We start from the raw sequence: 23,189 nt of genomic DNA, 5'->3' as shown, positions 1-23,189 counted from the left end.
GTTGCATACTGACTATGCATGCCGCATGGTCCTAAAACGAGGCAGACTGACTGTCCCACGTTGTCTGTTACACTTTGTCTTCTTGTAGCTTTAAGTTTCAACATAAGAGTAAAGATTGTAACGGGAGATCATTGGTTTCTGGTACAAGAAAATTATAGAACTATCGATTTTTAACAGAGTCTAGGGAAATCTAGCTTTAATATATTAGAGTCCATTTAGTCTATAAGTTTCATGCTATATGTTGAGTTTACTTTTTGAATGTATTGTTGGATTTGAATTATACATTTATTATTGTTTGATACATATAATCTTTCAATCTTATAATTTCTACTTCGACTACTTGAAGGATTAAACTATCCTATATATAACTATAAGAGCAACTATGTTAAATCTTTAATTAAATGAATATCTCCGACAAACAAGGGGAGATTAGCTTGGTATATTTCACGTCTGAAAGTACCAAGACGTATTCACTACCCAAGTCCATATTAACTTACCACATTGTCAAGAGATTGGACATTTACAAATTTATGATTTTTTTTTTTGACGAATAAAATAAAGAGTGAACAATGAAAAAGTTATTTAGTATAGGACACTCAAATACCGTTTCAATTATCTTATTTAAAAATTATTTTTAGAGTTCCTTGCTTTTTTTGTTACATTGATTTCTGTCCAAGAAAACATTGGTTTGTGTAGACAATGCCTAATGTGAACAATATCTACCTGTAGTTATTGTGTAAACTAAACATCCTTCTCGTAATGCAAGTGTATTCAGCACTTGGATGGTCAACTTGGAGATGGCTGCTAGGTCGTGTGTAGTACGCGCTCTGGACTCTCTTCTCGACGATCCAGGCAGGTTTGGACCAGGACATAATAGTCTCCAGTTCTGAACCAGCATCCGAAACATCTAGAACAAAAGTTTGAATCATCACTCCTTTGGTCATGCTCGACCATCCTTACAAATATTATCCAACAAGTGCCCTGAACTGTTGCCTGAACTGTTGCCTGAACTGTTGGCTGTGGCTGTACTGTTGCCTGAACTGTTGCCTGAACTGTTGCCTGTACTGTTGGCTGTACTGTTGGCTGTACTGTTGCCTGAACTGTTGCCTGTGCTGTTACCTGAACTGTTGCCTGAACTGTTGGCTGTACTGTTGGCTGTACTGTTGGCTGTACTGTTGCCTGAACTGTTGGCTGTAATGTTGCCTGAACTGTTGCCTGAACTGTTGCCTGAACTGTTGGCTGTACTGTTGCCTGTACTGTTGGCTGTACTGTTGGCTGTACTGTTGCCTGAACTGTTGCCTGAACTGTTGCCTGAACTGTTGCCTGAACTGTTGGCTGTACTGTTGGCTGAACTGTTGGCTGTGGCTGTACTGTTGCCTGAACTGTTGCCTGAACTGTTGCCTGTACTGTTGGCTGTACTGTTGGCTGTACTTTTGCCTGAACTGTTGCCTGTGCTGTTGCCTGAACTGTTGCCTGAACTGTTGGCTGAACTGTTGGCTGTACTGTTGGCTGTACTGTTGCCTGAACTGTTGGCTGTAATGTTGCCTGAACTGTTGCCTGAACTGTTGCCTGAACTGTTGGCTGTACTGTTGCCTGTACTGTTGGCTGTACTGTTGGCTGTACTGTTGCCTGAACTGTTGCCTGTGCTGTTGCCTGAACTGTTGCCTGAACTGTTGGCTGAACTGTTGGCTGTACTGTTGGCTGTACTGTTGCCTGAACTGTTGGCTGTAATGTTGCCTGAACTGTTGCCTGAACTGTTGCCTGAACTGTTGGCTGTACTGTTGGCTGAACTGTTGGCTGTGGCTGTACTGTTGCCTGAACTGTTGCCTGAACTGTTGCCTGTACTGTTGTCTGTACTGTTGGCTGTACTGTTGCCTGAACTGTTGCCTGTGCTGTTGCCTGAACTGTTGCCTGAACTGTTGGCTGTACTGTTGGCTGTACCGTTGGCTGTAATGTTGCCTGAACTGTTGGCTGTACTGTTGCCAGAACTGTTGCCTGAACTGTTGGCTGAACTGTTGGCTGTACTGTTGGCTGTACTGTTGGCTGAACTGTTGCCTGTACTGTTGGCTGAACTGTTGCCTGAACTGTTGGCTGTACTGTTGGCTGAACTGTTGCCTGTACTGTTGGCTGAACTGTTGCCTGAACTGTTGGCTGTACTGTTGGCTGAACTGTTGCCTGAACTGTTGGCTGTACTGTTGGCTGTACTGTTGCCTGAACTGTTTTCTGTACTGTTGCCTGAACTGTTGCCTGAACTGTTGGCTGTACTGTTGGCTGAACTGTTGCCTGAACTGTTGGCTGTACTGTTGGCTGTACTGTTGCCTGAACTGTTGCCTGAGCTGTTGCCTGTACTAACAACTTCTAACCTCTAGATTCTACCCTCTCTTCCATGTTATGACATCCCCCCCCCCTACTTCTTCAGAGCACCTTCACTTAGCACCAAGATTTCCATAACGCTCAAGTCTTGTAACGATGATCATTATAGCCCCCCCCCCTCTCCCCCCGCCTTATCGATCGCTCCGGCCTTCCCCCTCCCTGTTAGTGCCATTAGCTTCAAAGAAAACGTTCATCACTGTTAAAAGTCACTCAGGGGAAATAATTTACCTAATGCATCAGAACCTTCTCTCTTTTTTTTTCTCTTCATAGTTCCACTAACGTCAGTCTGTATTAAGTAATAACTTGTCACCTATGATTGTCGCGCGCCGTTCTATAATTAACATTAGCGTCTCCTCCAATGAGCCATCAGCATACAACTTGACTTAGCAACAAAAACAAACTGAAGTGGGAAAGAAAGGTTTGTGGAAGTAGACATGATTCTGTATTGTTGAGACATGAAAACGTGCAGAAAATTTCAGTGCATACTAATATAATACATACAGTGCATACTAATATAATACATACAGTGCATAGTAATATAATACATACAGTGCATACTAATATAATACATACAGTGCATACTAATATAATACATACAGTGCATACTAATATAATATATACAGTGCATACTAATATAATACATACAGTGCATACTAATATAATACATACAGTGCATACTAATATAATATATACAGTGCATACTAATATAATACATACAGTGCATACTAATATACTCCTATATCTCAGGAGATGTAAAATTGACCTGCTTCTATGACCGACGTTTAACTAGGGTGTTATGTGGCCAGCACAACGACCAACTGCCTTACCTTCCAAAACTACTGTCTGGTGTCCATCAAAACTGATTGGACTCAAGGGAGGGGGGAATCTAAAGATCTGGACATTCTAAATCCCAATCTTCATCGAGATTCGAACCCGAGAACCCTCAATTAAATATACCTAATATACCTAAAATGATTTTTACTATTCCTCTTATCAGCTTGCACATTCATGGGGAAGTGGATGCTGTCCTCGAAAATAGCTCTAGTGAATTTTTTTCAAGAAATGTGACGGTTGATGTATATCTTACAGAAAATAATTGCTCACCATTTGTCCAACTCTAGTTGGATCATTAATCAATTAAATGATGAGGAGGGCATTGGGTGGGGTTCAAACTGTTTCCAATTGTTTAAATGTATCCTTCAATAATAACATTTTCACTATAACAAAACAGTCATCATGAAGGAGGAATTTTCTTTTTAACAAGCTCTTTTTTTTTTTCACTTGTATATTCGCAATATCGGCCCATTTTGTTTTTTTTTACTCTTAAAGCCGACATATTTAAAAAGTCAGAAGTGTCAGTGAAAATCAGTCTATTTACTTAAGACGGAACGCTGGGTGGGAAAGGGAGAGAATTGATACTCGAATTTACGGGCCAGTATACATATAGACTTCGCTGGCTAAAGGAATTATGGGGCAGCGTTGAGTTAAGTAAGAAAAGAAAGGGACGGTTCATGACTAAACAAATAACGTACTTAGTAGGTGGGTAATGCTAGTTGATATATAAAATAATAATATCTTATCTTATAAAATACAGACGTTACTTCAAAAATAAAATGATTACGTCCTACGCGTGTTCCTGGGTCAGCTTAGCCATACATGTTTGTTGGAGACTTAAATTCTGCTAAGTCATTGTCTTCCTGACTGATTCAGGCAACCCATTCCATGCCTCGAGTTGAAAGATTATGAATAATTTTTACGTAACTAATAAGTCCCAGGTTCGAAGCAGATATTTTGCCTGACCTTATTAAAATGTAGGATGCGCGATGGCTGAGCGCTAAAAGGCTTGGCTTCCAAACTGAGGTCCCAGGTTCGAATCCTGATAAATACTGGGATTTCAAATTTTGTGATCTTTGGGCGCCTCTGAGTCCACCCAGCTCTAATGTGTACCTGACAATATTTGGGGAAAAAAATAAAGGCTGTTGGATGCTGTGCTGGCCAAATGACACCCTCGTTAACCGTTGGCCACAGAAACAGATGACCTTTACATCATCTGCCCTATAGATCGCAAGGTATGAAAGGGGAAACTATTAAATTGTATTTGTCACAGGTCAATTATAGAATTGTTTGTACATTTCACTTTTTGAAAGTAATATAAGCCCTCGACATGAGTCTCGGGATTTAATCCTCAAATTTAGACACTTGACTTTCAAGTCAGGATTTACCCAAGGGACGTAATTAGTATGTTTGAAATCTATTGGTTGATTTGAATTTAAACAAAGACATTTTTGAAAAGAGTTAGCGCCAGAGAATTGGCGGTAGTAAAAGTTAGTCGATAATATTTAGGTCCTTGTAGACAGTCGTGTTTCTAAGAGCTCTATTTGAAAAGCCTTTATAATATGTCTCTTGCTCATTGATTTGTAATTTGTACATAAACTGTACTTACGTTATGTTTAAATAAAGTTCCAGAGTTTTGTTTTAACAAAGGAATCTCTTATTGTGCATCCTAGATCTTCATTTATTCAACTATTTTATTTCAAGTAAAATCCCCGGCATAACAACACATCGTAACATCGTACAAGTGTTGTTACAGTATTCAAGAAAAGTAAAAAGTAAACAAAAAACTCTTTACAATGATGGCCATCTTGCAATAGATTGAGAACCTCGAGATTTTTGTCAAGACATTTCCACAATACAGTGAGAAGCGTAGTCGCGAGGCTAAGTACGCTTGAACGTGGCTTAGCTTGGCTACCTATAAAAGGGGTTCGAGGTTCGACACCCAACCCGAGCAGAGTTTTGTTTAAAAACCTTCTCCCATAAACACCCTCCCCCTCTCCACTGGTCCACAAATGAGATCGGAGCATGCTCTATAAAAGCAACAATTTATTTATATTTCTGTAAGACTTGTTATTTAACAGCCTAGATGCAGTATATAGTTGAGGCCATTTGAGAATGTTCGGTACCTGGCATGAGGTCGCGTGCACCACCTCGAGTTTCTCATTACTGGCGGTCATTAGCTACAAACTTTTGTTTATCTTCCCCCCCCCCCCTGTTGTCTTCCTTTTATTTGAGTTTATTGTATTGGTGTTATTGCTGGCTGGGGAAAGCGGCGAAATACTTCGTGGACTAATTTTCTGGTCTGTACTGAATCTTGGCTTGACGTTATTTATACAATACTGTCATTTCATGGTTATATTGAACTATGACATTTTAATACATGAGGTGCTTATGAAAATAGAAGATTGTATAGATATCTATTGTTTGTTTCAAACTTACTTTCAAGCGGTAACCTACAAAGGGGACTAATTCAGCTTATGCCACCACTTCAGTCAAGTAAAATTTATTTCTCTCCCTTGTTCGAGATACCAAACCAAATAATTAATTACGAATAATTAATTGGCTATTTTTTTTATATTGATTCTCATGTTGTCAGGTAAAAGAAATAATTGTTCAAAATTTCAACTTGATCCAAGATTGGATTTCGGAGAACTAACGTGTACAAACTTTTTACAAGACAAAAAAAGACAGACAGAGACAGATTGAGTAAAACAACTAGGTCAGGTCCCTGACAGTATTCATATCGAAATAATACCATTCCAAATATATATGCTTTTAATTATCATCATTTTCATTATGGTTTATTTAAAATTTAGTCTATGTGAGTGAACGACAAAGGTTGGACACTAGAGTATTTATATGACATCACAAACAAAACGCTTTTCTTTTTGACAATACCTCTGATCAAGTCCCTACATCAGGGAGGGTGGAGGCGTGCTTGATTTCCAATACGTCTCTAACGATTTTCCTAGAAATTTAGCAGTTGATGTATATCGCTGAGAAAAGAATTACTTCCTCGTTGGCCAAAAACTCTAGTTTGATGGTTATAATTTTTCAAAGTAAAAAATAAAGAGATGCAACTTTGGCTAGAGACTTACAAATCTATCTAGATCTAGAGCCAACACGGCGTAGTCAGCCGCATTACCGCTGTGGCTGAGCGGTGAATCGCTTGGTTTCTGAACCGGGTGTCCTAGGTTTGAATCCTGGTGAAGACCGAGATTTTTAATTTCTGAGTCCACCCAGCTCTATTGTGTACCTGACATAAGTGGGGAAAAGTAAAGGCGCTGGTCGTTGTGCTGGCCACATGACATCTTCAAGTAGGTGCAGACAATGCGAACGTGCAACTTCAAAGCAATCAAGCAGCTGACGGTGTCATGGGTTCGATACCCGAATTGTATCAAATATTTTTTTAAATTTTTTATATTTGAAATTTAATGATGGAAGTACTAATATTATTTTTTTTTTTTGCATTAGATTGTCTGTATCCGTTGATTGTCTGTATCTGTTGATTGTCTGTATCTGTTGATTGTCTGTATCTGTTGATTGTCTGTATCTGTTGGTTGTCTGTATCTGTTGGTTGTCTGTATCTGTTGATTGTCTGTATCTGTTGGTTGTCTGTATCTGTTGGTTGTCTGTATCTGTTGGTTGTCTGTATCTGTTGATTGTCTGTATCTGTTGATTGTCTGTATCTGTTGATTGTCTGTATCTGTTGGTTGTCTGTATCTGTTGATTGTCTGTATCTGTTGATTGTCTGTATCTGTTGATTATCTGTATTTCAAAGCTCTTCTTACATTTTCGACTCAAGTGAATACAAAAATGTTTTCTGAAAAAAAAAATGATGTAAAACAAAATCTGAATAATTTGGTTGTTATGGTTTATTAGTTTTGTTTTTATGTTTTGAATCGCCATTGCCTGCCTTGATTATTATGCCACTATATATCATTAAAAATATGTTATTATCTGACTAGAATAGACAAACAGTTTCTTTGTCAGGTGTGCCGCAACGTATAAACTTTGATAAAACCAAACAAACATATCGACTAGACATACATCTTGCTAGACAGACCAGCCACTATGTGGGCCCTTTGATAAAACTAAACAAACTTTTAGACTAGACATACATCTTGCTAGACAGACCAGCTACAATGTGGGCCCTTCGATAAAACCAAACAAACATATAGACTAGACATACATCTTGCTAGACAGACCAGCCACAATGTGGGCCCTTTGATAAAACTAAACAAACATATCGACTAGACATACATCTTGATGGACAGACCAAGTACATTGTATGTTCTTAACTTTTTGAAGTCTTGCCCCCAACATCCGGTCTGTTCGTTTGTGAACAAAAGAAGTTACAAGATTGCCTCATAAAACTATCATTAACCTCCCTAACCCCTCCCTTGTGCTGTACTCTTAGGACTTTGGAAGTGGACAATGATTGGCGCCAGACTTGAGTGTCATGTGCTTCCCCCCCCCCTTTTGAATCCCTCTCCTTCTTATTCCCCCCTACTTCATCATTGCATTTCCTTCCACCCTTCCAGTTCCCACCACCCACACATGTATGCACACACACAAGCTCTCTCTCTCACACACACACATCCTGGACATTCATCGTTCTCTTAGGATTTCGGCTTTCATTTCCATTAGAACATTTTTTTTGTCTTTCTTTCTATCTGACCAGTTGAAGACGTTAGAATAGAGGTCACCAATTGATCCACACAGCCATGGGCGGTGGTCCGACGCTACAGCGTCCAAATTTTTTTTTTTTTTTAAAGTTGTATGTTTTGTTTTTAAAATATAACATATCAGCTTGCAAATTCATACCAGGGTAAAAAAACAACAACAAAAAGAAATGAAAGAGATTAAAAGATTAATAATGCATATTTTAAAAAATCTAAACAACGTTTAAACACGCAAAAAAAATGTGTGTATATTAGATAGTATTTTAGCCTTTTTATAAAATTAAAATGAATTAATGGCAACTAATTGATAAGCTGTTGTTTTTTTCCCCAGTCGCCTAATGCTCTACTGATTGCTTATCTCCCGTTAGTTTGGTATATTTACGATATAAATACAAAATTAATTAATAACGACTATGTGATTAACTTATCGGTTGATATGCTTTTTTTTTATCGATTCATGTGTTGTCATCAAGCATGAGCTTGTACTCAAACTTTGATGAGGGTTGGATGAGTGGAAGTGGTTGACTACTCTGTTACTAACATCGAAGTATTCAAGAAAGATGAAGATGAAGTTGGTGTCTATGTTATGTTGTTGAAAGAACTAATTCTGGGGCCGATGGAGAGAAGCTTATCTCTTTCCAGATCTAAATGTCATCGTTAATGAATATAGTGAATAATTTTAAAAAATACCTGTATAGTAGTAAGTAATTGACCTTTGCAATGGTAAAGTATTACACGATTTTAGTTTTCAAAACAATTTTTTTATTCAGATGTAGAAAAATATCCAAAGCAATCTTTGACTCAGGAGCTGCATAGTGAATGAAATGACTATTAGCACAAAAGATTATCTTAAAGGGAGAGCAAATAGAGGAAAGGAACAAGCAATAGAAAAAAAATTACTTTTTAAAAAATAAAGCTTATCTAAGGGAAAGAACCGCTAGGTACTGCCAGTTTTATGAAAATTACAGGCTTTATCTCCCTTTTTTGCTATATGAAACAAAATTTATAATTATTACTAAATGATTAATTATTGGTTAATTTTTGGATTAATTCGAGTATTGTTATCATCTATGAATAATTATACAACATATCAACTTGATCCGAGAATGGGAAGTGAGAGAAAAAACGTGTCAAAACGTAATATATATATAAATATCACCACATCTCTCATTAAGTAGCAGTTATTCCAAGTATTTCGAAATCAAAGAAAATAATTCATCCCCAACAATTAGTTCAATAATTGGTTTTTTTTTTTTTATTGATTCATGTCTTGGCAGTTTCAATACAAATTTCTACAAAGTTTCAACTTGATCTGTTCTGGGAGCAAAAACATTAACAAACTTTGTACTAGACTTTTTACCAGTCAGACTGAGTTTATATCAGCTTTGTAAAAATGTGGCTTAAGCTAGTTGCTAAACTATCTTCTCAAAAGTACAGAAAGTTATGTGAGTCTGTCAGTAAGGGACTTAGGCTAGTGCTCTGGATGTCTTTTCACAGGTAGAAGTATGTCATCAAAGAAATTATCAAAGCATTAATGATGATACATATGAGTACAAATGTCTTCTGTAAAAAGTGTCTTTAGTCAAAGGATGTCTGAACTAAAGTAAAGGTTGCCTTGACTGGACGAAATCATGTCTTGATTGGACTGAGGAGTGTCTTGAGTTATCTTATACAGTTATACACATTTACAATGCAGAGCGCTCTCAAGGGGGTCAAATCGAGATATCCAGATACTGTCAAGATCTTCCCCAAGGAATTGGTATTGACATCGATGACTGGGAAAAACTAGCAAATGATCGCTGCACATGGCGTCAAGACGTCAGTGTTGATATATCAGGCTAAGAGTTGAGGAGGAGATCGTAAACAAAAATGAAAAAGAAAAATGAAAGACACTAATATACATGCACAGTAGCATTCTTAACATGACTATTACTTCTTAGTGCTCAGAAAGAAAGAAAGAGGCTGTCCTGGCAAATGGCAAGTATAGGAATATCTCTAATTGTGAATGCACTATTACAATACAGTTTATTTTTTGCAATTACTCTTTTAATTCCGAATGTTCAACATTTCTACCATTGTGAATGTACCATTATAATACTGTTATTTTTAGCTAGAAATACAAACGGAATATCTCATTCTTTTTCTCTGCTTACATTTTTTTAGGTTAAAGTCACATCGACTTGTTCAATGATGGATGGTCATCCAGTTACATAAGAAAATACTGTTTCTCTTCTTTCTTATCCCTTCTGTCTGGCCTTTCTCTGGAACAATAACCTGACCTAGGTGGAGGGTCAAATCTTAGGGAGGGGTGGGGGGTGAGGATATAAAAGGGGAGGAAAGAGAGTTATGAGATGACATCAACCCAGGGGAAGTGGGAGGAGGGGAGGGAGGGCATGATTTATGAGGCTCTGAGATTCCTGTGGTCCAATCATTGAGAGGTCAGCATTTACACAAAACAGATTTCGCTCCGAGGAATGCAACATTGTTTTATTTCTTTCTATTTAAAACAAAATATTTTCATTCTGGTTTTGATATTCCCATTTATTTACATTCATTCTGGTTTTGATATTCCCATTTGTTTACATTCATTCTGGTTTTGATATTTCCATTTGTTTACATTCATTCTGGTTTTGATATTCCCATTTGTTTACATTCATTCTGGTTTTGATATTTCCATTTGTTTACATTCATTCTGGTTTTGATATTTCCATTTATTTACATTCATTCTGGTTTTGATATTTCCATTTGTTTACATTCATTCTGGTTTTGATATTTCCATTTGTATACATTCATTCTGGTTTTGATATTCCCATTTATTTACATTCATTCTGGTTTTGATATTTCCATTTATTTACATTCATTCTAGTTTTGATATTCCCATTTATTTACATTCATTCTGGTTTTGATATTTCCATTTATTTACATTCATTCTGGTTTTGATATTTCCATTTATTTAAATTCATTCTGGTTTTGATATTTCCATTTGTTTACATTCATTCTGGTTTTGATATTTCCATTTATTTACATTCATTCTGGTTTTGATATTTCCATTTATTTACATTCATTCTAGTTTTGATATTCCCATTTATTTACATTCATTCTGGTTTTGATATTTCCATTTATTTACATTCATTCTGGTTTTGATATTTCCATTTATTTAAATTCATTCTGGTTTTGATATTTCCATTTGTTTACATTCATTCTGGTTTTGATATTTCCATTTATTTACATTCATTCTGGTTTTGATATTTCCATTTGTTTACATTCATTCTGGTTTTGATATTTCCATTTATTTACATTCATTCTGGTTTTGATATTTCCATTTGTTTACATTCATTCTGGTTTTGATATTTCCATTTATTTACATTCATTCTGGTTTTGATATTTCCATTTGTTTACATTCATTCTGGTTTTGATATTTCCATTTATTTACATTCATTCTGGTTTTGATATTTCCATTTGTTTACATTCATTCTGGTTTTGATATTTCCATTTATTTACATTCATTCTGGTTTTGATATTTCTATTTGTTTACATTCATTCTGGTTTTGATATTTCCATTTGTTTACATTCATTCTGGTTTTGATATTTCTATTTGTTTACATTCATTCTGGTTTTGATATTCCCATTTACATAAATTGAAAAGGAAATTTTAAAATACTTTAAATACAAATCCTATCTGAAGTGTATCAATTATTTTGAATAATTTATTAAATTAAATTCGTAATAGATCTAGACTAACAATAATAAATCTGTGCGATTAGAAATAGTTTATCTGTTGGTTTTTGTTTAGCGCAATTTCATGCTTTTATGTTTCTCACTACGCTGTGATCCTATCACTTTCTCACTACGCTGTGATCCTATCACTTTCTTACTACGCTGTGATCCTATCACTTTCTCACTACGCTATGATCCTATCACTTTCTCACTACACTGTGATCCTATCACTTTCTCACTACGCTGTGATCCTATCACTTTCTCACTACGCTGTGATCCTATCACTTTCTTACTACGCTGTGATCCTATCACTTTCTCACTACGCTATGATCCTATCACTTTCTCACTACACTGTGATCCTATCACTTTCTCACTACGCTGTGATCCTATCACTTTCTCACTACGCTGTGATCCTATCACTTTCTCACTACACTGTGATCCTATCACTTTCTCACTACGCTGTGATCCTATCACTTTCTCACTACGCTGTGATCCTATCACTTTCTCACTACACTGTGATCCTATCACTTTCTCACTACGCTGTGATCCTATCACTTTCTCACTACGCTGAGATCCTATCACTTTCTCACTACGCTGTGATCCTATCACTGAACGAAGGGGGAGAAGGAATTGGGTATCTAGGTGATCGCTTTTTAAATGTATTTATAACATAAAATGAAGGACCTGAATTTGAAATCGTGGGCTATAGCCTTATCAGGCTTCTCAAGCCAACACGGTAACCACTTTGCTAGCGAAGAGCGTATGAACATGGAAGATTGTATAGTTATCTATTGTTTCTATTTAATTTGTGTGTTAGCTAATCCTCAGCTATGACCTATAAAGGGACTAATTCATCTTATACCACCAATTCAGTCAGGTAAAAAATTTTCCCTAGTTCGAGATACCATACAAAATAATGGATTACCAACAGTTAATTAACTAATTGGTTCAAATTTTTTTTAGATTTTTGTGTTCTAAAAATAATCGTGCCGAATTTCAGCTTGATCCTAGATTGGGTGTGGGAGAAATAACTTGTACTGTCTAGTACTAATCTCTTTTAACACAGACTCAGTTGATAAAAGCTTTGTAAAAAAATACAATTTGGGCTTCTCTACTTGTGATCTTTGTTAATGAAGTAATTTCTTTTTAGGAAACCTCAGAATTTGCGCTATTCAATTTTAGCTTTGTCATCACAGGAATCGTTGGGCCTTATGCCTCTTTTCTTTGCCTCTTTTTTTGTGCCCTCCAGCCTCTTTTGTGGGCTTTTTTTATTTATTTAATTAATATTTGTAAGTTATCACATTTCACAAATTTTAAATCATAAAGAATTAGAGAGAAAATTTGAAACATGATAAACAAATGCTTATATATCAAATTGTAAACAAAGTGGTGCCTATCAAAAGGGTGTGTGAAAGAGAAATAAATGTAATATTACAATAGACAAAAAAACAGGCCAAAAAGAGTATGCATAATACTACTTAAGGACAAGTTACAATCTTAAATGATTTCTTTTTAAATGGTGATATTTTTAAATTAAATAAGAGAATAAAAAGATGGGTTTCAAATAAAAAATAAAACTCTTACGAAGTCTAAATACAAAAGCATTGAACTCCCAAAAGTTATGCTGAGATACAGTGGAGTGATCTTTGTAGAACAATAAGAACATGTGATGGGATTCAGTAAATAAGGGGACGGACATCCAGCTCCGATGATATGCTCCCTACCATATCACAATGGAACATATAGAAGCACCTATCAAGTACTCCCTCTCTCTCTGTCTCTCTGTCTCTCTCTCTCTCCCTCTCTCTGCATCTCTATTTTTTTTTACATTATTACAATAATGCCCGAAATGTTCGGAATACAATGAACAAAACTGTTTCAATATGGAGACTAAAGGGAAGTAATGTATGGTTTTTTGTTTCCCGTCCTCAGTTTCAAAAGAGTTATACACAACTATATTTATTTACTGACGCTATAAACGTGAACACGTGACAGTATGTGACACGTGACTGTATGTGACACTATTTTAAGATTGATTAAAAAAGTAATTTTACTTTCTAAATCAAATGTACTCAAGGCTTTTAAAAACTGTGTTTTCTCAAAAAATATACATATATATATATATATATATATATATATATATATGTATATATATATTTATATAGAGGCACTTCTCCTATTTCATATACTAGAACAAATTCATATACAAGTGCTCCTTCTTCCCTAGTGCCATTAGAGAATGGAATGGGTTGCCTAAATCAGCCAGGAAGACCAACGACTTAAGTCATTGATTAAAATGCATGACTAGATTGACACATGAAATGCGTATAACGTAATTATCTCCTTTTTGGGAGTAAGGTTTGTAATATACAAGATAATATATATATATATATATATATATATATATATATATATATATATATATATTTGATTTAAAGTTCTTTCAAAATTGTAAAATGTGTTCTATCAATTACATTTTCACTTTAGGGTATTTTTTTTCTTTGTCTCTTTTCTTTCATAACAACAAGATGAAGATTTTATTATTTTAATATGATCCAATCCATCAACTAGAGATGATTTACTATTTGAAGAGTCTTGAGTAAGTAGAACGGATGTCAGGTATTAGAGCTTTCATTGCCAAAGGTAATCAGTTTTGTTTTTTATTTGAATTGCCTGATAATTTGTTTTTCTTTCTTCATAGAATCTAATTATTTTTTGTTTAGTCATAAGTCAAAATATTTAAAGAAGTTTATCTGTTAAGTATTTTTTTTTAGTCATAAGTCAAACTATTTAAAGAACTTTATCTGTTCAGTATTTTTGTTTAGTCATAAGTCAAACTATTTAAAGAAGTTTATCTGTTCAGTATTTTTTGTTTGTTTTAGTTTTCTTGTAACAATGTTTTGAAATGGGAGATTTCCCTGATCCAATTTCTGGCGGATAACTATAAATATTTAGCATTTTGGTGCATTTGGTGTGGCGCATCCGGTGTAAACGTCTAATAGTGAAAATAAGTAGGGCAGCCAAGGCCAATCAGGCCTCTGTGGGATACCGTGGGTGAGCTTTTTTTTTTTAAATATCACTCGAGGTTGGGATGGAACAAGCAGCCTGCACCCCAGTCCAAAAAGTCCACCACGCCGTTCGCAGTTGCGGTTCCCTCATGGTGGTTACAGTATAGGAATGTGAGGAAAATCCCCCAGCAGCCAACTCAACCTTCGGCCGCTATTACAGGCTATGCGTTATGTAAATGCCATGACCGATGGCATGTTGGACCCCTCAGACATGGCTGGGGGTGAAGAACCCTCGATCCATGCCTGTCAGTCGGATGAAATCTTTTCTGACGGTCAATCGGGTTAATGTAGCCTAATGCGCCGATTCCCTTCTGGACTTCATCGAAGGAGCACAGTATATCGAAAGTGTTGATAAGTTATCTGCTTTTAATTAAAAGTAAATGTTAAGTTTTGTGAGCACTTTTTAACACAGCAGAATGAAGTTGTAAAACTCACGTTTATAGATTGAACTAATGCCTATATGGAGAAGCATTAGACCCTCGCTCTATTACAGTGTCGCAACTAAAAATGTACTTTTGAACAGACGGACTAGCAGCAATAAAGCAGCATTGATAGGAATATTAACGTTTGAGATATTTGGTTGACAACAGTGATCATGCAATCGGTATTTCTTGATGCTGTTCATTTTCTTTTCTTTCAAAATCTCTTCATGTCTTTCTCTTTGCATTCTCTTACCTTCATCTTTTGGTTCACCCCTCCCCACCACACACACACACACAAACACACACAGAGGCAAATACACATTTCTTCATATTGCTTTCTCTTGTTTTTTTTTTACAAAGTTATATCAACTCACTCTGTCTGTCTGATAAATCATGTGTATATGTTATTTCTGCCACGCCCATTCTCAGATCAAATTGAAACTTTTCACAATTATTCATTGGCTTAGACAAGACATGAATAAATTCAAAACATTTTACCAACCCGTATATTAATTAATATTAGTTTAGTTGATAGCAACAAGGGAAATTAATCCATCCGTATTCACAGATATGGCTAAATTAGTAGGGTTTAGTCCCCTTAAATAATTGTTAAAGCTATTTCTCCCTCACACATTCTAGGATCAAGTTGATACTTTAAACCAATATTTATTGTACTTAACAAACATGAATGAAAAAAAAAACACCATTTATTTAATTAATTATTGGTAAAATAATTATTCTGTCATTTGCGTTTGACAGAACTTTATTCTGATATTTTTCTGAAAATATTGAAACCTGCCTGGGTGGACCACTTCCGGGGCCAATTTTGAGTTTGTGTTGCCACACAGTCTTTGTAACCTTGTTTTGTATTTTGCTTGTTTTTACATTTATTTTATTGCGAGTCTTCAGAATCTAAATGTAAACAAGAACATATTACTCTGTTGACAGTTTATCGCGAAGATCCCCCAATAGCGGCAACAAAACGTTTTGAAATTGTTGTATGGGCTATAAAGAATGCTTTCTCCTCAAGCTTGACAGTTGCTGTATATAGTTGGGAAAAGGATTACTAGCTTGGTGGGTTCACTGGCAAAGCTCAAAACTTTTCAAAGTATATAAAAGCAAAAAAAGTTTCATTTGGCTAGAGAACAAGAAATATGTATCTTGAATGGACTAGACGTCTTCGGGTATTTCCGCATTCCTTGAAGAGTTTGATAAAATACTGTTCAGGATAATTTGGCACAACGCCTTTTATTTCTAGAAGTAAAAGCCTAACATTGGAATATAATAAGGTCTAGAAGATTTATACATACGCTTAATAAGGATTTCTTTCTTGGGGGGGGGGGGCGGCGGAGGAAGAATGGAGTGGGGTACAAAAATGTACATTGTTTTTTTTTTCGCTATCATTATTTAGTTATTGAGAGTATAAGAAAACGCAAAGGAAGTATTGTCTTGTCTACAAACTATTTGAAGTTTTTCTGGTTCGATCCATAAAAAACAACTTGAACTACTTCGTTGACATAATAATGCAATGAGATTTTTGTTTCTTATTATCTGTTTGAGTGACAACAGTGTACCAGGAAATTGTATATCCACTACATGTAATCACAATGCTATCTCTAGAAGTGCTCCTTGAATCCAATGTTATGGTCTGGACAGATTGAAGTAAACACAGTTGATATGAACACATTGAAACAGTTTCTTTCTTGTTTTGGATGTTGGTTTGATTCTATGAGAGAGGTCGCGATGACATTCAGTGATGGAGTGCTAACCTTGAGATAATTCAAGAGATAATTGTGACACATCGAGAGAGCTTGGAAAGTAATTAACGCACTCCCTAATTGTATGTGGAAAATGTTGAAGTTAATGTGAGGATACTAGACCTGGAGAGAATTGAATCTTTCAATGTTTCCTTCTGTTTTAATGAAAGGAATCTCTGTGGGAGACAACAACAGAAACAAGAACAAAAAAGTGGATCAAGTGATTTCATAATTGGATTTAATTCGTTTTAAATAGGAGAGATAGAAAGAGACTGAAAAAGAGAGAGAGAAATAGAGAGAGAGATTGATAGAGACAAATAGAGAAGAAATAGAGAGAGAGATTGAGAGAGACAAATAGAGAAGAAATAGAGAGAATGAGAGATACAATGAGAGATAGAGAAACTGTGAGAGTACGTTATGAAATGTGTGTGTTTCTATGGTGATGGTGGGAAGAGCTTAGCGATTCGATGTGAATGATGCAACATAAGTGGCATTGTCGTCACTTGGTTTTAGTTAGGAGACACGACTCCACGTGTAGTGAGTTAGATATCGTTAAAGAATATCATGACTCAAGTCTACTACATTTATTTTATCTCATTTCTAACCGATTCTGTTTATCTAATCAATAAAGTGTTATTTAGTTTGTTCACAAAAGGAAGTTATTCAAGTTATTGGAAGTTTTATTAGTTCAGAGACATTAAGCCCACAACGGTTTAGTTGTCCACCAGCAGTTTCGTAACAGCAACAGGTAACAACAGAGAGAGAGACTGGGAGAGAGAGAGAGAGAGAGAGAGAGAGAGAGAAAGACTTAGAAAGACAAAGAGAGTCAGGGGGAGAAGGAAAGAGAGATTGAGCGAGAGAGAAATAGAGAGAGAGAGATTAAGAGAGAGACAGAAATAGAGACAGATTGAGAGAGACAAAGATAGAGAGACTGAGAGAGAGAAAGAGAAATAGAGAGAGTTAGGGAGAGGTAGAGAGGTAGACAATGTGAACTGGAAGAGAGACAAAAAGTAAGAAAATGATGAACTACAAAAAACAAAGTAAAAAAGTTAATCACACAATAGCCACTATCCATAGTATATAATTCTCTATAGGATTTATCAGATTAATTCTCTGGGATATATCTCACTGTCCCATTTGATTATTAAAGTAGAATATATATTGCCATGTTTGTGTTTCTGTCTATATATATAATTCTCTTCATGGCTCAAGAGTTTGGACACCAAGAATGATCACTTTTTTATTTCTGCAAGTCGGACGGACTAGAGTTACTCCACGTAATTTTAGAGGCGAAAAAAAATAATAAAGGGGGGAGGGGAGAGAACCACTAGTATTCACCCGTCACTAAATAGCATGTCCGGACTTTACCATTGTGACCAAGAAGTAAAGAGAACAAGTAATCTACTCTGTATTCACCGTCACTAAATAGCAGGGCCGGATTTAACCATTGCGGGGTTTCGCGGGGCCAAGTTTGGGTAGGGATAAGGAAAATAAGTGAAATTTAAGAGTTTGTATTAGAAAATAAATTGGTCTTTGCATTTATTCATTCTTTACTTCGTACAGAATTACTTTACGAGCCTTGCGTGTAGCGAAGTCATACAGTATATCATAAAAATTATATTTCCTACATAAATCACGCTCAATAGCAAGAATTACCAAATGTTTCAATCTATCTACGAGATATGTTGACCTCAAGTAATTCTTCATTAGTTTGAGGCGCGAGAAGCTTTTTTTCACTATATTCCACAATGACGGGTATTGCATAATGCCGTTTTTTTTTATCGCGCTTAGGATTGGCGTTTTCCATATTGAATGACACCCCAAAATGACTATTCTTGTCTATATATTTCAGGACATTTGTATGAGTTTTCAAAAGATTTTAATAATTTCCGGATATTTCCATGACTTTTTCGTATATTTTGCAATTTCAGGAGATTTCCAAGAACTCCTGGTAAATCTCTATCCACTGTTTTATTCGTTCGCATTGCTCAGTTTCTGCTTTTTTCCCATCATTGTTACTGTTTCAACTTACTTCCCAAATGATCCATGATTCCTATCCATATGTTGCATTTTTCTTTTCCTTGTGTAATGTTTTTGTTTTCGGCACTTATCAAGAGATATTTCATTGGTTCTCAAATCACAAAATCACAAGAACACTTTCAAAAAAAAAAAAAAGAACAAAAAAACAAGGTCCAGATCAGATTTAATGATTATCTTCAAAGAACACTGTTCTACAAGCTTGTCACATAAATTTGAAACTTACAACTGAAGGTTAATAATGTACAGTTTTCACTTCAACCGATTCGTGTTGTTAGAGGCTCAGAAGTCAGTAGATTGAAGATCATCTTTCGGACTGCAAGAATACTGCGTGCTCTGGGCACGTGTAGTGATAAATACAAATCTTTTTATTATTGCACCAGGTAGTGTCTGCTGTTGAGAGAAATGTCTTCAAATGTTGACACAGTATAGACTTTATTACATTTCACCTTGTGACGCCTCAACATCATTATGGCGTGGAAGGTGAGGCTGAGTAGAATAAACAGATTTGGCTACCGACAGAGAGGGGGAGGGGGGCACTTGAGTTTGACTACTTGTAGAGAGCAAGCGAAATGCCGGGAAAACTTTGGCCACTATTTGATCTGCGAAACAAGAGTACCCAGTAAGCATCGCAGCTCCCCCAGTGAAATGACTGTTGGCTTCTCCCTCCGACATGTTTCTTTGAATTCTTGTTACAAAGCTTATTACAAATCACACCGTCTGTCTGTCTGTCTGGTAACAATATTGTATACGTTGTTTCTCCCACTTGCCATACTTGGATCAAGTTGAAACTTTGCGCGATTGTTCATTGTCAATGACAACACATGAATCAATAATTGCCTAATCTTAGTTCGCCATTTGTATTAAAAAAATACGTCATTAAAATTTTTGTTTGAAATTGGGTGAAAATGTTGGCCTATATCGCACTGCAGGCCACTGCTCAGTATAGGGAAAATAATGTTTAATATAAACGGTTTTTACAAAGTTTATTTCAAGTCACTCTGTCTGTGAATCTGTGTGTCTGTCTGTGTGTATGTCTGGTCAAAAGTTTGTACACGTTAATTCTCCGACACCTGATCTCGGATCAAACTGAAATTTTGACCACTTATTTCTTTTACTTGACAACACAAGAATCAATAAAAAAAAAACCAATTAGTTAATTAACTATTGGTAATAAAATACTTTGGTATCTAAAACAAGGGAATGAAATAGTATAAGCTGAATTAGTCCCCTTTAAATTACGCTGCTTAGTGAACACATACATGAACTAGAAACAAGAGAGATAACTCTACAACCTTCCAAGTTCATAGACTCTACACTAGTAGAGTGGTGACCGCGTTGGCTTGAAATGCCTGAGAAGGCTTTAACTCACAAGTTCGAATGCAGGTTCTCCTTTTTTTAGATTATGTTTATAAATATTTTTTTATTGTTAGTCTAGATCTATTACAAATTTAATGACATGACTAATCCAAACTAATTGATACAAGTACGCTTAATATAAGCTTTGTTTTTTTTTTAAGTTTTTAAAATTTTTTTTTTAATTTTAATTATCATTTAAATAATTTTTAGCGTCAAAACATTGCAAACCTTAGCTCGTGTTTGCAGTCTTCTGTATGCATGCTTTTCAGTCGAAAAGTAGGTCACATTGCAATTATCAAAAAGTCACTATGGTGACAGTATAATGGATGTTTAATAAAGCCGGCAGCAATATAAACCAATGGTCAATAACTAAATTTAAGTTCTCATGCTTACTACGTACCGTGGTGTCTCTACCATCAACCTCCCGTAGCTAATGTACTGCCAAGTGCTCAACGTTTCGATGCACATTTAAAACTAACGATAGAAAATGTCATAAAACCAAATCATTTTCTATAAAGTAATTTATATATTTTGTTATTATATCATGTAATTATCATTAAGGTATTCAAATAAAATAATAAAATTAATAATAATCCGCGCATGATCATTCCCTGCAGACTTCAGCCGATCGGTCCTTGCCATTTCGCAAATTGGGTAGCCCAATCACTAATTGGCCGATATCTTGCTTTGGTCGTAACATATATATATATACATCGCCCTGACTCTTCCTATTTTTCTTTAGATCTCTATCACTCTTTAGTATTAAATGTTTTAAAAAATGTATTTGTTAAAATCTGTTTTACTAATTAGTTCATCATTAACAAGTCGAAGCTACTGAAAGATCTGTTCTGTACCATTTCATTAAACCTGACATGAGATCGCTTCATAAATCTTTTGACCTGGTGAACCATGAATCCTTGTCCTTTCATCGTTTGATCTTTTCTCCGTGACTGACGTGAGGCCAGATTATCAACAGACCATGAAAACTCCGCATCACGCGCGTCTGTCAGGCTAATCATGGCTTGAACAAAAAAATAGGTCAAGGTAAAATAGATCTATTCGTGACAGGGCATTGACCAAACGAGCCAATCAATGATGTACGTTTATACTCCAGAGCTTAACGATGGGATATTTTTTTACTGGAAACATAATTCGCCTTAAGTAACCATTTTAAAAAAATTATACTATTTATCCTATTATTAAATAGAAATGTTTAAATGCTTGTTAGTAACTAATTACTTTTTTTCTGGAATAGAAAAGGGACTCTTTGATAGAACTTGACATAGCATTTGGAGTTTCTTAAGCTTCGCCAAGGAAAGCATCAGAGGCGGCCTTAAGGGGTAAGCGAAAGGGGCAACCGAGGAACTATTACTAATTTTTAGAAAGACCTTCCAGGGACCTATATGATACCATTGACCATTAAAGCACTTATAATTACGATATGGAGTCCAATATACAGTTTTTTCCAGTACCTACTTAAGGTACCTAACTGATGACCACTGCCCTGATATCCTCCATAGAACACCTCTTGCAGCCTCTTCCCAACTGATGACCACTGCCCTGACATTCTTCATGAACTGCGGTGCCATGTTACACGAGGACATCCCTGCTAACCTCGTTTCATCTTTTCGTCTGGTCACTTTTTGGTTCATTTAGTCTCATTTCATTCCTTTCATTTAGTCTCATTTCATTCCTTTCATTTAGTCTCATTTCATTCCTTTCATTTAGTCTCATTTCATTCCTTTCATTTAGTCTCATTTCATTCCTTTCATTTCGTTTCGTTGCAAAAACACAGTGCCTTATTTAAACTTTAAAAGGCCCTAAGCTATCTGAGAACCTTTGAGGGCCTTATACATATTATATTTCCGAGCTAAATATTTCATGTGAGGCCGTGTAGACTTAAAACTTCTTCGCTCAGTCCTGGAGTTGTGCAACTATATCTGCACGTGAATGTCTCTGAAGACAGACTGTAACATTATGCTCCAATAGTGTTGTCATTCATCATTCGTTATGCCCCCCCCCCCCTCTCACACATAGAGGAAATACTTTCAGCAACGAAAACATCAATCATAGAGTTGGCCAGTGAGAAAAACAATGCGTGCTGGAAATTGACCAGGTCATCCATTTTCATTTCAGCCCGTGTTTGCGTGCAGGAGCAGCTAATTACAAGGCTATAAGCCACAAGTTGCCTGAGGGTCTTTTGGAAAGAAAATATATTAGCCACGCAAGCTATACACTTTGTCCTCCTCCTCTCTCTCTCTTCTTTGCTCTCTCTCTCTTGTTCTGTCTGTCTGTATGTCTGTCTGTCTGTCTCTCTCTCTGTATCTCTGTCTTTCTATATCCTCTGTATTGGTTCTTTTCTAACGTAGTTCCTAAACAATGCAAAGTTTCAGTTGACGACCTTGGTGCTAATCAAAGTTGTAGTCTCTAGATTTCTATAGAATTTGATCAATATTTTAAGGAATTCGATCGATATTGTATAATTTAATCAATTTTATACAAAATTCGGTCTACATTATACAAAACCTGATCTATATTCCAGAGAATTTGAAATATACAGAGAATTTAAACTACATGCGAGATAATTGTATCTATTTTCTCAGGAATTCTATTTATATTCTAGGTAATTTGATAAAATTCTAATTTTCTAAAAAATGTAAAATACAATCAATTAAACTAATTCCATATTCTTTAAAATTTTTTTGTATATTCTTATTTGGGATAGTTTTAAATTATAACGAAGATTTTAATCAATATTCCAGTAACTTGTATCTATTCTAGATTATTAAACTACATTATTATAGAGACTTCCTATAAATTGTTCAGTTATGACATTAAATAATATGACTATCTGTCTCTCTCCTACTCCCTTTGTGTCTGTCTTTCTGTGTATGTTTGTGTGAATTTTCCAATACAGAAATGTTGATACCATGCTGA

General features: G+C 35.7%; 2 protein-coding genes across 7 annotated transcripts in view; one reads left to right on the top strand and one right to left on the bottom strand.

Annotated features, from left to right (window-relative positions):
- The window catches only part of LOC106057092 (uncharacterized), a 90,178-nt gene that overhangs the window by 28,176 nt on the left and 38,813 nt on the right, over window positions 1-23,189 (top strand). Inside the window, exon 2 of one of the 6 annotated variants that reach the window (XM_056023849.1) lies at window positions 14,138-14,252. The exons of 4 other annotated variants lie outside the window; for them this stretch is intronic. The gene's annotated coding sequence lies outside the window, so the exon portion shown is untranslated. Of the gene's footprint in view, window positions 1-14,137; window positions 14,253-21,486; window positions 21,593-23,189 lie in introns of those variants that run through there. One more of the 6 variants, XM_056023850.1, reaches the window with a different exon arrangement.
- Window positions 941-21,904, bottom strand: LOC106057037 (circumsporozoite protein-like). Its single transcript, XM_056022878.1, has 3 exons — window positions 21,729-21,904; window positions 6,677-7,030; window positions 941-2,336 (listed from the first exon to the last, which is right to left on the bottom strand). The coding sequence occupies exons 1-3, from the start codon at window positions 21,902-21,904 to the stop codon at window positions 941-943; spliced, it is 1,926 nt and encodes a 641-aa protein (XP_055878853.1).

Source organism: Biomphalaria glabrata, chromosome 3, assembly GCF_947242115.1.
Source record: "Biomphalaria glabrata chromosome 3, xgBioGlab47.1, whole genome shotgun sequence".
NCBI lineage: Eukaryota > Metazoa > Mollusca > Gastropoda > Planorbidae > Biomphalaria > Biomphalaria glabrata.
This window is presented reverse-complemented; position numbering and strand designations above follow the sequence as displayed.